The sequence below is a fragment of the Hypomesus nipponensis genome, chromosome 18 (genome assembly GCF_054491055.1).
Source record: "Hypomesus nipponensis isolate SF chromosome 18, ASM5449105v1, whole genome shotgun sequence".
In the NCBI taxonomy this organism is placed as follows: Eukaryota; Metazoa; Chordata; class Actinopteri; order Osmeriformes; family Osmeridae; genus Hypomesus; species Hypomesus nipponensis.
In genome coordinates, this window is record NC_140378.1 from 10,118,114 (window position 1) to 10,132,821 (window position 14,708).

The 14,708-nt window shown below is 40.2% G+C and overlaps 2 protein-coding genes across 3 annotated transcripts; both read right to left on the bottom strand.

Annotated features, from left to right (window-relative positions):
* Positions 1-490: 490 nt before the first annotated feature.
* Positions 491-6,138, bottom strand: pabpc1l (poly(A) binding protein, cytoplasmic 1-like). 2 transcript variants are annotated; one of them, XM_084680006.1, is made up of 17 exons: positions 5,980-6,138; positions 5,057-5,256; positions 4,689-4,882; positions 4,463-4,578; positions 4,118-4,204; positions 3,679-3,818; positions 3,438-3,532; positions 3,095-3,232; positions 2,874-2,969; positions 2,527-2,790; positions 2,219-2,306; positions 2,020-2,139; positions 1,676-1,815; positions 1,485-1,593; positions 1,248-1,378; positions 1,026-1,101; positions 491-709 (listed from the first exon to the last, which is right to left on the bottom strand). In XM_084680006.1, exons 2-16 carry the CDS (start codon positions 5,250-5,252, stop codon positions 1,039-1,041), a joined length of 1,977 nt encoding a protein of 658 aa, XP_084536132.1. In that variant the 5' UTR covers positions 5,253-5,256; positions 5,980-6,138; the 3' UTR covers positions 491-709; positions 1,026-1,038. The 2 variants fall into 2 exon arrangements, with proteins under 2 accessions (XP_084536132.1, XP_084536131.1); XM_084680005.1 differs by having other exon boundaries at positions 5,057-5,253; positions 5,980-6,137.
* A 156-nt stretch (positions 6,139-6,294) lies between these two features.
* LOC146252024 (14-3-3 protein beta/alpha-2) lies at positions 6,295-10,722 on the bottom strand. The gene is made up of 6 exons (XM_084680012.1): positions 10,575-10,722; positions 9,144-9,445; positions 8,865-8,988; positions 8,599-8,762; positions 8,261-8,356; positions 6,295-8,036 (listed from the first exon to the last, which is right to left on the bottom strand). Exons 2-6 carry the CDS (start codon positions 9,435-9,437, stop codon positions 7,980-7,982), a joined length of 735 nt encoding a protein of 244 aa, XP_084536138.1. The 5' UTR covers positions 9,438-9,445; positions 10,575-10,722; the 3' UTR covers positions 6,295-7,979.
* Positions 10,723-14,708: the final 3,986 nt, after the last annotated feature.

Here is a 14,708-nt window from a genome sequence, read left to right on the forward strand (position 1 = left end):
ATTGCATTGTTAAATAGGACACCAAAATAATTGGTGTACAAACTGAACCAATGCATTTGATCATGAGAAACGATCACAGCTCATTTTTCCCAGTAAAAAAAGTAAATCCAGTCTGTCTATACTGTCCACTGTCCATACTGTCATGTGCAGGCAGAGGGAGTTGCGGACGGACCTCATCATGTCTATTTGTGAACTTGCTTGGTCAACATATTTGATTATATAACTGGTCATGTTATTGTTTATTCTATGATTCCAGGCATGCTTTACTTCAGAATTCTACAACAGTTGTACAGAAATGTATCTAAATAGCAATGTTACTACACCTGTTTGCTTTCCTTATAGTATTTTTTAATCCTCGTGAAATAAGAATACAACATCTGTTATTAAATCTAAAATGTTTCTGTTGATGTGTACAGAACTGTCGTAAAGCAGTATCCAATGTATATTATGATGACTTTATACTACAGCAAAAAATAATCATTTAGAACAGTGGTTTACTGCACGCACTTTATTCTTTTTTTTTTTTAACAAAAGAAAAATCTAACAACCCATTGCAAACAGCAGGGTGATTTCTGTTGAGCAAACATTGAATAATTAAATTGTCAAATAATCAAGTGACATTAAACATACACCAAGTTTCCTTTTTTGACATTTTCCTTTTTTTTTTTTTTTTCCTTCTCCTTCAGAAAATCGTTGCCGTTTTGTAGTCCTACAATTTAAACAAATAGCCTTAATACAACTGTATATATCTCCCAGTTGTAAAACTGTATGCAATGTATAGCACCAGAAGGACAGGGTACCATGGTGTAGTCAGATCTAATCAACTACACATTTCCAATAGGATACATAAACAAAATGATGCATTAGCTATATACACCCTCTCTCTCCAGCAACAACCCCCCCCCCAGCCACACACACACACACACCTTACTTTGTGTTTACTTGAAAAGTTTCCATGTGTATGTAATCAGTAACTGATATGGTGTGGTGCTCTGGTTGTCTGAGGACGACAAGTGGCAGCACACCTGAAGGGGTCCTTTACTTCTTAGGAGAGTGTTCCTTGGCCTGGTGGGCCTGCAGCACAGCCACAGCTTCCTCCACCTGGACACGCACACAGAGGGGAGAGAGAGAGTTGGGTAGGAGGGGGGACCCTGATGTAAGAGGTTTGAACTTGGACAAGACAGTTTATGGTTCTCCTAAAGCCACACTTAGCCTGGTTCTACCTGAGGACAGGACAGGGGGGATACCTTAGAATGCAGAGACTCGGGGGACTCCAGCATGTGCAACAACTCTGAGTTGTCAATCTCCAGTAACATGCCAGTTATTTTTCCAGCCAATTTTGGATGAAGGGCATGAATTAGAGGGTACAGTCGCTCACCTGTTTTAAAACAAAAACAACAGCTCATCCACCCATTTACAGGTTCTGCAACATCACAAGGTGTTGAAGGTACTAATGGCTCAGCAGTGTTACAACAGGAACATACCCAGCAGCTGTTTCTGCTCCATGAGAGGGGCTGAAGACAGCATGGAGGCTGTGAGAGGCTCCTGGCCCCGGACATGCACTGCCTGCTCCATCACAGGATAGGGTATGACCTTAACACACAGTACCAAACATTAACATGGAACAGACCCACACATGGAAGCTATTGTACATTGCCTCCTTAGGTGAGGTTACCTGTTGCATTGTTATTGGTGTTGGCACAGTGATGACCTGCTGGAGGTTCCTGACCCCAGAGGAGTACTTGTACTGGGTGCCTCTGACCATACCTCCTGACAGGCCTGCACGACCACCCGCTGTCTGCGTGCCAATATTAGCTTATAATTAGGAAGAAAAAAAAAAGAGACACCTTACAAACATGCGCGAGAGCAAGTAGGACTTGTACAGTGCAATGACAATAAAGCTGAATCTAATCTAAGACAGCAAGGGAGAACACAGAGCAGGAAGTGACAATGGGAATCATGGGAGAGTATGTTACTATTGTTGTTGGTAAAACAAGTGTCTTAGAGTATAGATGTTACCCATTCTCTGTGTGTAGTTCATGATGCGTGGTGCCTGGGTGGAGGCCTGGCGGACACCACTGATGGGGGTGGAGGCACGTCGGGGAACAGCAGTCCTCACAAACTGGGCAGAGTACGGACCTGTTGACGCCAATTAACGACACATCCATGAGCCAAAACCAACACACACACACACACACAGTACAAAGCTGCCACTAACCCTGTGGTCTAGGTGGCTGTGTAGTCCAACGAGGTGACGTTCTGATGGTGCCCATCTGATTGGGATTGAAGAAAGAACGACTGGGAGGCTGAAGGACACATACAGCACTTCAGAGACCAGGATAAAACACTGCCCTCATACAGCTATTCTCTCATGCCGATAAACATCTTGGGAAGAGTGATTGAAAGTGTCCCGAAGATTTGTCATGACAACAACGGTACGTAAGGAAAAAGCATCGAGGCTCCTCAAAGTGTCCCCACCTCAGGCTCTTTCTAACCTGGAGCGCCATCATGACCCGTCCTGCGTACCTGAGGCACAGCAGACATGTAGTACCCTGGCTGCTGGTAGGAGTCGATTACAGGGCCAGGCATGGTCCTGACTGTGGCAAGTCTCTGCATGTACTTGTTGGTGAGGATGGCTTTGCGTTCCTCTTTGCGTTGGGCCAGAGCAACATAGAGTGGCTTGGTGGCAACGATGCGCCCATTCATTTCAGTCACAGCTTTTGTGGCCTCCTCAGGGGACGAGAAGCACACAAAGCCAAACCCCTTGCTGTGTCCCCCATCCGTCATCACCTGAAGGAGAAAAGGCAGGATCAGAATAACACATAACCTTGTGGATTCTTCACAGACCTACAAATGCAATTGGTAAGTGTTACCTTGGCACTAGTAATGGTACCATAAGGGGCAAACTCCTTCCGGAGTTTCTCATCGTTTATTCCATCATCCAGGTTTTTGACATACAGATTAACCCCCTGAAATCAGAGACAGAGGACACAGTATCAACTATGCATGTTTGTGCTTTACTATACCAGGTGTGCTTGCGTCCGTGAATTAATGTTTAGGTTGACAAGATCATTTGTGCCCCTTCCCAAGGGACCTGATAGCGTTGGATGCGCTCCTGTTTAATTTGTTCAAACTTGCGCTTGAGCTCCCCCTGGCGTTCAAGCCTTTTCTGAGCACGCCCAACATACAGCACTTTACCATTCAGCTCTTTCCCATTCATTTCCTCAACTGCCTGGAAAAGGCAAAACAAGACACTGGTAAATGGCTAGTCAACAAGGTAGCACTTATTAGCTTCAATAGAGGCTAAGAATTACATTTGTTTGTTTCTTTTTTTTATAAATAAGAATACAATACTAAAACATGTGATGTGATTGTTTCTGAGTACTATACACGAGTACTATACACTACATCTTCTATATCATCAGTTTAAACTTTACCATTTGAGCATCCTCATGGTTTTCGTAATTTACAAAGCCAAATCCCCGAGAGCGTCCCCTTTCATCCACCATCACGCGTACACTCATTGTCCTGCCTAGGAGAGATGCCAACACTATTTTTACTAGCCACAGACTTCTTCACAGTGGATTGAATCCATGTGCTTGAAATTACATTGAAACCAATGCATTTTTGTCAAAAAAGCTAATGACATATAGCTTTTTTCTTCATCAATGATCTCACCAAATTGTGAGAAGACCCCCTTCAATCTGTCATCTGTGTAGTCCTCGCTGAAGTTCTTGATGTAAACGTTGGTGAACCTCATGGCTTTAGCTCCAAACTCCACCTCACGCTCTTTTCTGGACTTAAAGTGGCCAACAAAACTAAAGCAAGGACGAGAGAAGCAAAAAACTAACCATTAGACAGATCATAACATTTATGCATTAACTGATCAGAACGTGCATACTCGACAAACCACTCAAAATCACATCGATGCGATGACCTCCATGCCATTACTATAGAATCCCTGACAGTTTGTATTGAGGGCTTACAACATTCTATACTGATAGTGAACTTATTTCCCCCTGATTATTACCTGGCTTTTCCCAATCCCTTCCAGAGAAAAACAAACTAAGAGCTTTCTGATTTGTTGGAAGGTTTTGACATTAACATTTCCACTGACCTAAATGGGGACAACTGACAATTTTTCCCCAGGACACAGGCCTTTGGGTCACCAATCCCAGATTCCAACTCACTACCTGTCTCTAGGCTGAATAAAAAAAAGAATTAAACAATTATTTTATCACAGTTTAAATGATAAAATACTATTCTTCCTACTCGCTTCTTTGTAGTATACAGAAAGTCAAGGACAAAAAGTAGACCACTTGTTATACATTGACAACTGAAAAGCATATCAGTCACTCAGCTTTCATTAGCTCTGGCTGTTCCCAATTCAATACTCATTAAGATGCTGCTTCAATAATGACATATTAAAACAATAGAAGTTTAAAGCAGCATCTTCACTCACACTTTTCTGTCATTGAGCAGCATTCCATTCATAGTATCGATGGCACGATTTGCCGCCTCTTGTGTCTCAAAGTGAACAAAGCCGTAGCCCTTGGAGCCATTCTCGTCACACACAACCTATAATTACAAGTTTGTCTAAGAAGGAGCTTAAACAGTTATGCATCAAAAACGTCCCAATGATAACTGACAAGAACTCTCAGAGTGGTCAGAGCTACTTTCAACCTTACCTTACAAGACAGTATATTCCCAAAGGCTGAAAAAGTATCATAAAGGGCTTTGTTGTCAATGGACTCGTCCATGTTCTTGATGAAAATGTTTCCCACGCCAGACTTCCTTAGTCCTGGGTCACGCTGAGACCACATTATCCTGATAGGTCGACCCTTGAGGACCTCATAGTTCATTGTATCCAAAGCACACTCCGCTATAAAATAAATGCAAAAGAATAACAATCAGTGTTAACCTATTTTGGGTGAGGTCTCAAGTTAACAAGGCTAATGTGAAATATTCATAGGATTCAGTGTTCAAATGTTTCAACTTTATATACACAATTTTTTGATGTGTTTGTATATGGTAGATACAGTAAGAAATACTTTACCATCAGCTGGCTGCTGGAAGTTGATATATGCATATCCAAGAGATCTTCGTGTGATGATGTCACGACACACACGAATAGACATAATTGGTCCAGCAGGAGAGAACTTCTGATAAAGCATGGCCTCTGTCACGTCAGGGTGCAGGTCCCCTACGTACAGGGAGGCCAGGGGGTATGCTTGTTGCCCACTGCTGTTCATCCTGCTTATGATAAATACAGGGAGTACAAGTGAAGCTGTGTGACAACACAATGCCACCTCAAGATGAACTGAAGTTCCTTTTTTTTGCAGCAGCAGCAGCTGTGTAGCTTTGTCGGTCGGTCGGCTGGTAGTTAATGCGAATTCGCGCTTGTTTAGTCAGTCATTGACCTTTGCCCTTTGCCCTAATAGCTGAACGGTCTACTGTGCTCACGCTCACTCAAATCTGTTTAAGTTCCATTTCCTATAAACAAAAAAAAATTGTAACAGTTGCCAACAAAATGATCGACACATTCGTTGTCATAGACCTTAATATTTAACGCACTAGCTAGCAAATGGTGCTAGCTAGAATTTGGTTAAGAGCGTGAGTGGGCCTGTGCTGATTCAAGAAAGTAAATTAAACTTGGATGAAGTAGAACACGTTCTCGTCGCACTATTTGGTTGGCAAATATTTAATTCAATATTTTAAGTATCATGGCCTGTAGAAATTGGGGTCGGGGGACAATGTCTGCAATGCTAGTCTTGTGGAAAACATTATAGCTTAGTAGTAGTAGTCTAGGCTAACTATAAAACACTCCTGTTCTGAACTTGTTCGTACTAGTAGCCAGTTAGCTACTGTAGCTAGTCACGCAAAATCTAGCTAGCAAAAACACGTTATTAAAATTAATAGTTGAAACTAACAGACTTCACCCGTCAGTTAGCAAGAAAACTGTAAGATCTTGCTACTTACCTTACGGCCGTCGAAACACTACTCGATTTTTTTTAATAAGCTCTACAAAGTACTCAAACTTTGAAATTGTTTTTGTTTAATTCAATTATTGCCGTGAAGCACCTGACTTTTCACTCAGTAACCATCACCTTTCAATTTGAGCCTTTGTGATGCGTACCATACCATTACTCCGCAAGGGAAAATAGTTCCAAATTGAGTTATGTTTGAATTATATAAATAAGTAGGCTATGCGTTGTCCTGAGTGCTTTCGAATGGAGTATCAGCAGAACTTTCAATCTTACGCAACATTAGATAACAAATGAAGATGGAGACATATTCTGACTTATCTTAAACGAAACTTTATTTCACTTAATGGTCTTTGACACTTTCCTAATCATTACATGTAAAGTGAAACTATGATGGTTTTAAACGACAGCTACACAAATCTATAATTACACCAATAACCAGTTCTCCATTTTAGCTTTACTTTTTAGAGCTATTCTAATTTCTCACAACAATTGTGCACTGGGCAATAGACTGTCACAGAAGCAAATTTTAGCCATTAGACTGATCAGTAAAAACAAAGCAAGTTGAGATACCTGATATACAGACAGGCTCTGTTCAACACTCACTAACTGCATCTTTTTTTAATCAAGCATAAAAGATCGACAACGATGATTGTTTTTTTTTTTCTTTTCAGCTTTAGGGGGACATTTCTGCTCAGTCCATTAAAATAAAATGGGTCAGACTGTGCTCTATAAGTGAAATGGTGTCTCCAGCTATGTGGAATGTATGGTGGTGTGTAGGACTGACACTGAGCTTCTTGCTTCTTGATGGGATGGGGTCTCCAATTAGCAACCTTCACAATGATTTGTTCACAGCTACTTATTTTTCTCATTTTCTAAGGGCATTTTGTATATTAACTTGGAGAATCAAACAATGCTATTTTAAATTAAAATTTACACTAACAAAATGAAGCCATAACAGAAAGCCAGGCACAGAAACTTTGGAGAAAACAACCGCTTTAAGAGGAATATTTTGCAAGCAGGGTTGATACAGTGTGATAAGACATTCTCAATTAACATCGAAAAAAGGTTCAGTTACTTTAGGTTTTACAGAAAGATGATAGTCAATCTTGCAAAATACATGGAACAACATTTAAGCACATACAATTTTCATTGTACTGAATTCAAGCACTTGATCTTGAACAGTGAATTACACCACTAGGACAATAATCCACACTTTAGTTCAAAGAGTACTGCCTTTCAGAAAGCCTAATACAATTCTGGTGGAATGTCTTATGATACAGGGAATCTAACATGGCAAACTAAGGGGTCCCTTAATCAACTTTGAAAGAGTGAATTTGTGAACATGATTTAAGAGCAAAATGCCCAGATGTCAGTGTCACAATAGAGCCTGCCTCCTTTCTGTATGAGCCCACAGCAGAATTGCACTGTTAGTTTAATACAGGATTGTACGGTGTCTGAATTTCAAAAGCAATTGTGGAGTAGGGAAGAAAATGCAACACTTAGCATCACAGTGTTTGGTGAAAATTAACTGCCAGTTTAATTACCATACGATAAAACCTGCAAATACCATGACGAATCACACACAAAAATGATTGTTAAAAAAAAAAAAAAGGATGAAAAATGCACAACCAGCTAGGTGGGACAAAGGAATTAAGGAAGGACAATTAGAATTCACAACCACCACCCCCCACACATACATACACAATCATTCACACATCTCCCTCTCACATTCACACAAAGCCAACAAAAACAACAGCAACATGGACTTGCTACTCAATACAACATTATTTCACAAACAAAATGACTGAACCTGCTAACAACTGAACATTACCATGTCGCCTCAGTGACCTGAGAGGGGTAAACTAGTTGGTCAGGAGCAATTCAGGCTGCTTGTCATACAGAAGGGGTAGGGGCTGATGGAGTGGAAGGGGGATGTATATAAGCTGTTTGTGTTTAAGATAAGAGTGTAGGTGGATTAACAGTGCAATTCCATTAGTTTTCCCCTTCTCCGGTCTCTCCCTCATCTCCCTGGTTTTCCGATGTCCACAGCTGTAAAGAGAGTAAGATATCACTTATTACTGATGAGATGACTACCCTAAGTAGTTTGGTTGAGTAGTATGTTGACTGCGTTTTAGTAAATTGGTTCCCATGAGCTGTCACCAGCACCCTTTACCTATGTCACAAGAACTTGCTGCTACCTCAATAAATGTTTGAAATTCCATGTTTGGGTGGAGTTTCACATGCCTTCAAACAAAAGGGAACAAACAACTTACAGTCAGGTTGTCCCTTAGTAGTTGCATGATCAATGTGCTGTCTTTGTAGGAGTCCTCATTTAAGGTATCGAGCTCAGCAATGGCTTCATCAAATGCCTGAGAAGAGAGATAAGAATACAATCTATGAATCAACTTGTTTTAAATGCACTGGCAGCATTTTATAAATTGTTATTTCCCCACAAATACAATCAAAATGTGCACTCTATCACATTTCCAAAAGATAGAGCAAGTCACATTGGCTCTGCATTCTTTAAATTAAACTGTGTGTGATATTGATTCTCAAGGGAAAAGATGAAGAGGCATGACTTGGCATTTTAAGAAGCTAAATCAGCACTCACCGTCTTGGCCAGAGTGCAGGCCTTCTCAGGATTGTTCAGGATTTCATAGTAGAATACGGAGAAGTTGAGGGCCAGGCCGAGCCTAATGGGGTGTGTTGGCTGCATGTCCTTCTTGCTGATGTCAAAAGCATCCTGATATGCCTGCTGAGAGTTATCCATTGTGGCTGTAGAAAGAGACGCAATTAAACAATGCAGTGATGTCATTTATTCTGCACATTGAGTATGAGGGCAAGTACAACATGTTCTAAAATAGCATCTTCACTTACTCTTCTTGGCATCCCCAGATGCTACCTCAGAGAGGTATCTGTAATAATCGCCTTTCATTTTCAGGTAGAACACCCTGCTTTCAGCTGCAACTGCATTGACAATGAGGTACTTATCAAGAAGTACCTGAAAAACAAACATTAACATTTTATTTATAAGGAGTACAAGAAAAATGACCCATTCATTGGTCAATATTTAGTACCAAAATTCACAAAGCTAGACCGACAGTCTTCGGTCAAGATCACTGATGAACTGCATCTTTCCAAATCTTAAACTCTTACCAGCACATCATTGCAGATGTCCTGCAGCTCAGTCTCAATCTTCTCGCGATACTCTCTGGCCATTTGCTGCTTCTTCTCATTTCCCTCAGTCTTCTGCTCAATGCTGGAGATGACACGCCAGGAGGAGCGGCGAGCTCCCACCACGTTCTTGTAGGCCACAGACAGCAGGTTGCGCTCCTCATTGGAGAGCTCCCCACCCTGCTCCGTCACCAACTTCATGGCAGCAGCCATGTCATCATAGCGCTCTGCCTGCTCAGCAAGCTTGGCCTTCTGTACCAGGTCGTTCTTGTCCATTCTTTCGTCTAAAAAGAAGAGATGGTTAGGAGCATGTCATAATTTTGTGGATTTGTCTTGTCTGACCTCTTCAACCTAAATACATCCAACTGCCTAATGCCTTCCAATGAATTTCAGATTATTAATTACAGTCATTGAGACCAGTAAGACTCAGATTGAACATATACCTCACTCATTGAGGTATACACTCCCCTCAGAAAATGTTTTTGATCTTGTGGTTTCTATTAAGTACTACATTTAATAATGATATTGTTGGCATTTTCATTGCTGTCAATAAGAAATATTCTATTAACATAATGCTTGTTAGCTAGCTTATATTTCCTTGTGTTTTAGTGGTTCCTTATAGATATATATTTTGACGGAACTAAAGCCAATCCATTGGCTTTAGTTTGCTTGCTAGCGGCCCAACCCCAATTGTAATCACCATAAAATCACACGCACTATTTTGATCTAGCAGCAAGCTTTTTTTTGATGAAATACTATCCTGTGCTAACGGCATTAACAGCTAATGTTACGGTCACAACAAAATGAAATAACGAGAACTATCTAGTTAGCTAGTCTAGCTAAATTGCTAACGTGAGACGAGGCGGGTCAAAATAAGACATCGGCAATCCGCAGCGGCCTGTGCTCTCTCAGAGCCTGCTACCTAGCGAGCTGTATAGCTAGCAAGCTGGATAGCTAGCTAGTGCCATTGGAGCTGTCAAAAATGTGCTAAGGGTAACGCTGCTTGTCTAGCTCTACCTAGCTCTACCTAACACTCGCAGAAAATATTATGTCCGTCGGTTAGTTATCAAGGCTTATAACATCTTGTCCGGTGACAAATATAATCAACTGCATTTCTTAGATGGCGTTGTAACCCTGTTCATACACATTTTTCAACAATGAAATCATTTCCTTTCGATTGCTTACATGGCCTACGTTAGCTAGCACGCTAGAACAAAGTGTCATGAGCTTAGCAACCTAGCAAGTCCTTGTTCAGCCTTCACGAAAAGCGCTGTCTGATTAGCGACCTAGCTCGCAGGATGGCTCGCGAATATAATTACGTCTAATATGGGTGTATTACGTAAATTCAAAATAGGCACTTAACATGTACATTGTTACAATACTCTGCCCAGAGTATTAGATGTTAAAACTTACAGTATTAGGACTTAAATTCCAGCTTTTTTTCTATGGACGATGCAACCTCCGTCCTCCGTCTCGCTCCTCGTATCGTTCAGGGCAGTACCACTTCCGCTACATTGGCACTTCTGTTTCCTCTAACAGTAACTGGCCAAAACATGTCTCCCGATCCTGTTGATATTTGATTTTGTGCATGTCAAAATATACACTTATTGTTATATAATGACGGCCTAATATGTAAAAAAAAAAAAAAGAGCAATCAAATCTGAATTATCTACATATTAAAAAGGGACTCCGTAAATAAGGTATTGGAACTTACAGAGCACATCGATCAAATTTCCAAAATGTTGCAATCTATCAATCATTTGTTGAGGATTTTACGCTAAATATTACTTAAATAATGCGTATGCACCCATCCATCTCACTGATTGGTACGGAAGCATATTGCATTCATAAAAAAAATAAAAATTCTAACTGCATATCACGGAATTACCCATAAAGATCACAGAATTAGCCTATGAGATACGTAATACAATTGCGAGAAAACATCTGAATTCGGAGAAAACATTGTTTTCTCATTGTTTTCCAGTCAGATGAGATGCTATTGTGGAGTGCACATCTAAACAACTTGACGTCTTAACGCGGCGTAAAGTCGGGATTTTCGGACGGACAGCACAGTACTCTGACCTACAAACATGGCATTAATGCATAAAATGTTGATAGTATGATTCCTGAAATAAACTGAATCCTTTGAATTTGTATCAACGGTGCAACTAAAGGTTTCTCATATGGCTTTACGTGTAGACAGTCAGTGACAATGTTTGTCGAATGTACTAAATGTCTTAAATGTAAAAAAAAAAAAAAACTGGTGTTGGCACTCCCATGGTTTACTTGGGTATAACAGCACCTGTCTAAAGACAATAAAACAAGGATTTCCTGCCTTGTATTACATGAGTAAGAAATATAAATCAACACAAATGTATTGTATGCGCCATACTGATAACTGGGCATACGTTGATATTATACATTGATAATGCATACTATCTCATAACGCAGTTGTCTGCATTAGGATTTGTAAACATTGGCATGGACATGAAGGACACAAGTAAACAGACTTGAACATTTCGTCTGAAGAGAAAAAATAATCAGTTGCCCTCAATCATTGTGTTGAGGGAAAACAGGGACTTTGTGCATTAACAGGGACATCCTGTATTGTGCAAGAAGTGCATGAAGCACAGGAACCTTGTGATTGCATGCCAGGAAGTTGTCTGTGGGAGACTGGGCACATCTTCGCAGAGTGCCCTAATGGGAGGGCTCGCAACCTGTGTGGTGAGTTCTCCCACCTGTTCAGAGACTGTCTTCAGTCCTTTGCCAACAAGCCCCGGGAGGCTAGGGCGTCTGTGGAGCCTGTGGCAGTGGTGAAAGAGGCAAAAAAGGAGGGAGAGTAGAGGAGGAGGAAGTGGCAGAGAAGGTTGGGGAGAAAGAGAGAGATGGCCAGGTGGTGGAGGAGGTGGCAGATCCTGTTTTTAACTTTTGAACACAGGTGGCCAAGCACGAGAGGCAGCTGGTGGAAATGGAAAAAGAGGAGGAAGAGAGTGTGAAGTGGACAGAGTACTGCAACCACACTTTTGTTTTGACTAAGAATATTTCTACACCTTCTTATTTATTGTAAACACTTCAAATTTCACATCAAATTTCAGTGAATTCACAATCAGAGTAGACACACTCCTCCAGTGAAAACCAGAATCCCAGCAAAGGCTTGGAAGTCCTTCACCAGGTTCATTAGGGTGCTGGCCACCAGAGCCATCAGCTGGTGGTTAGGACAGTAGAATCAGGGGCCAAACAAGTAACTTTTTAGATGAATCATAGCCATACACTATTGAGCCAGACATGTAAGGTGTATTAGTTTGTGGTCCAGTGCGTATACCTGAATGTTGGGGATGATACTGAAGAAGCGGAAGATGATCAGCAGAGGCAGCAGGCCTTCATGGTGTGGTTCCTGTCACACATACACCACCACACATGTACAAACAAACATACATGATACACACACACACACAGACTGTTAAACAACAAAATATTGCTCGACAGAATGTGCCATTTTTCCTGAGCTTTCAGTGTCTTGATAATTGCTGTGTACTGTATGTTGGAGAGTGCTTTTCACCCAAACCACCACTAGAGGTCGAAGATACACTGTTGCACTGAACTCATCGAATGTAGCATTGTTTCCAGGAGAAAAGGTGAATGTGCCAACTAAGTTTATTTTGATGGTGTAAACTTGCAGCTCTTTCCACCTGTGTCTCTTTTTGTATTTGACCAAAGGTATCAGGATTGTAGATTCCTTTGGTAACTGTAAAGACTTGATTTCTCTGAGCCTTTCTCTTGGTTCTTTTTTAATGCAATGCCTGCTATATGTCTGGCTTAATCCATTTGTGCTGTGTCCATATACAAGGTCTTGAGTGGGAGTCAACCTCCAGTAAGTAACCATGGACACATTGGAACACACTCACAGAGCTATGGTTGGTAAGTGTATGCTAGGTGAGGAATTGGTCAATGATAAGGCATACACAGAACACTCTGTTTTAACAATGAAGCCTTGGGTTTTTCCTCTACACAAAGTAAAGCATTGGGGTTTTCGACTACACAGGTAGTAAACAAGCTGTCAATTTGATTTACTGCATCAGTGCATTAAAATATATTTTCAGCCATTCGATTTGTGGAACTAAAATAAACGTGGTAATACAAAGCTATTTGAACTGTGGCCACTACTTTAAATAACTTATTGTGCTGCAGTGCTTGAATTGTCTTTGGGATTGATGAAGTGAATTTTATTGAAGATTGTAACATATGTAATTAAATAACTGTATATAATACTCAAGGTGTGCTAGAGGTCACAGAATGGATGACACAAGCATTTAAAAGGTTATTATGGTGTTGTATTTTGAATTAATATGAATAAAGAATAATTTGTCAAACATCATACTTCTATGGTCACTAAGAACCAAGAGCAGATACTGACAAACACACTGAGTACAAATTTGTGGATTGCATTAAAACTTCTCAGTAGTTCCACTGTAAATCTGAAGATTGGCAAGGCAAAATATCAAGTCTGGTCTCGACCTAGTTCATATCAGTCAGTGCACACAATAAGTTTGTCAATTATAACTAATACAATCTCAGGATGAAAAATGCAACAATTTCAAAGCTTCAGATAAAACCCTGAGAATAACAGTGACAGCATCAAGCTGCTAGAAATGTCTGAATGGGAGGGACATAAGAATTCCAAAAAGGAAAATTGTCATTGTACAAAATAACTGACCACATAACAATACAAAAATGCTTAGAGAATAAAAAATAACTTTTTGGAAGGATGATTTATTGTTTTGATTCACATACACATGTATTGTGTGATCAGGATATGGACTCAAAAGGTAAAAATATCTCACGTATTAGTTTTTCCATTGATAGTTTTTTCCAACAGGAATTGTGTAACTGTAAAAATAATAGGTGTCAGATACAAATAGCCCTCTAAAGTCCAGCGAAACAAGACATCCTCTCCAAGCAATCAAATATCCTTAGACTGAAATACATGGCAAGGTTTAGAGCAGAACCTTTCTGGGAAATACTTTATGGAAATGTAATTTGTTCCTTACATAACATTTGAAAGGCAAATTCCATGTGTTTTCCTTTTACTATCTTATCTAGTATCTCAAGTAATACATGCACTCTCTACTCTGTTGTGGGATGTGCTATAGTGTGCTTCGACCACATGGTAAACTTGTAATCCACTCTTATTATGTGAGTCTGGAAAAACAGTACTGTGCAAAAAGCACCCAAGATTTCTGCAACAGTATAAAAGTATACAGTTGACAAAAAAAATTGTAGTTTATTCCTAGTCATTTCATTATTAAAGCATTTTTGCTTTTGATGCATTTTGTGTTAATGCCTAGGGCATTTGCACAGTACTGTAGGTCAGTAGATAAACCATCACAACAAACTTCATAAAATACTATAGATTATATAGTAAAAGAGATTTTGTGTTGACAAAATAGCAATCATTTTCAATAACATCCATTCGAAGTAAATAGATGAGGAGTTAGGAGGTGTTATGATTCCTAAAAGGGAGGACTTGGTTAGAAGAAAGCTTTCCCT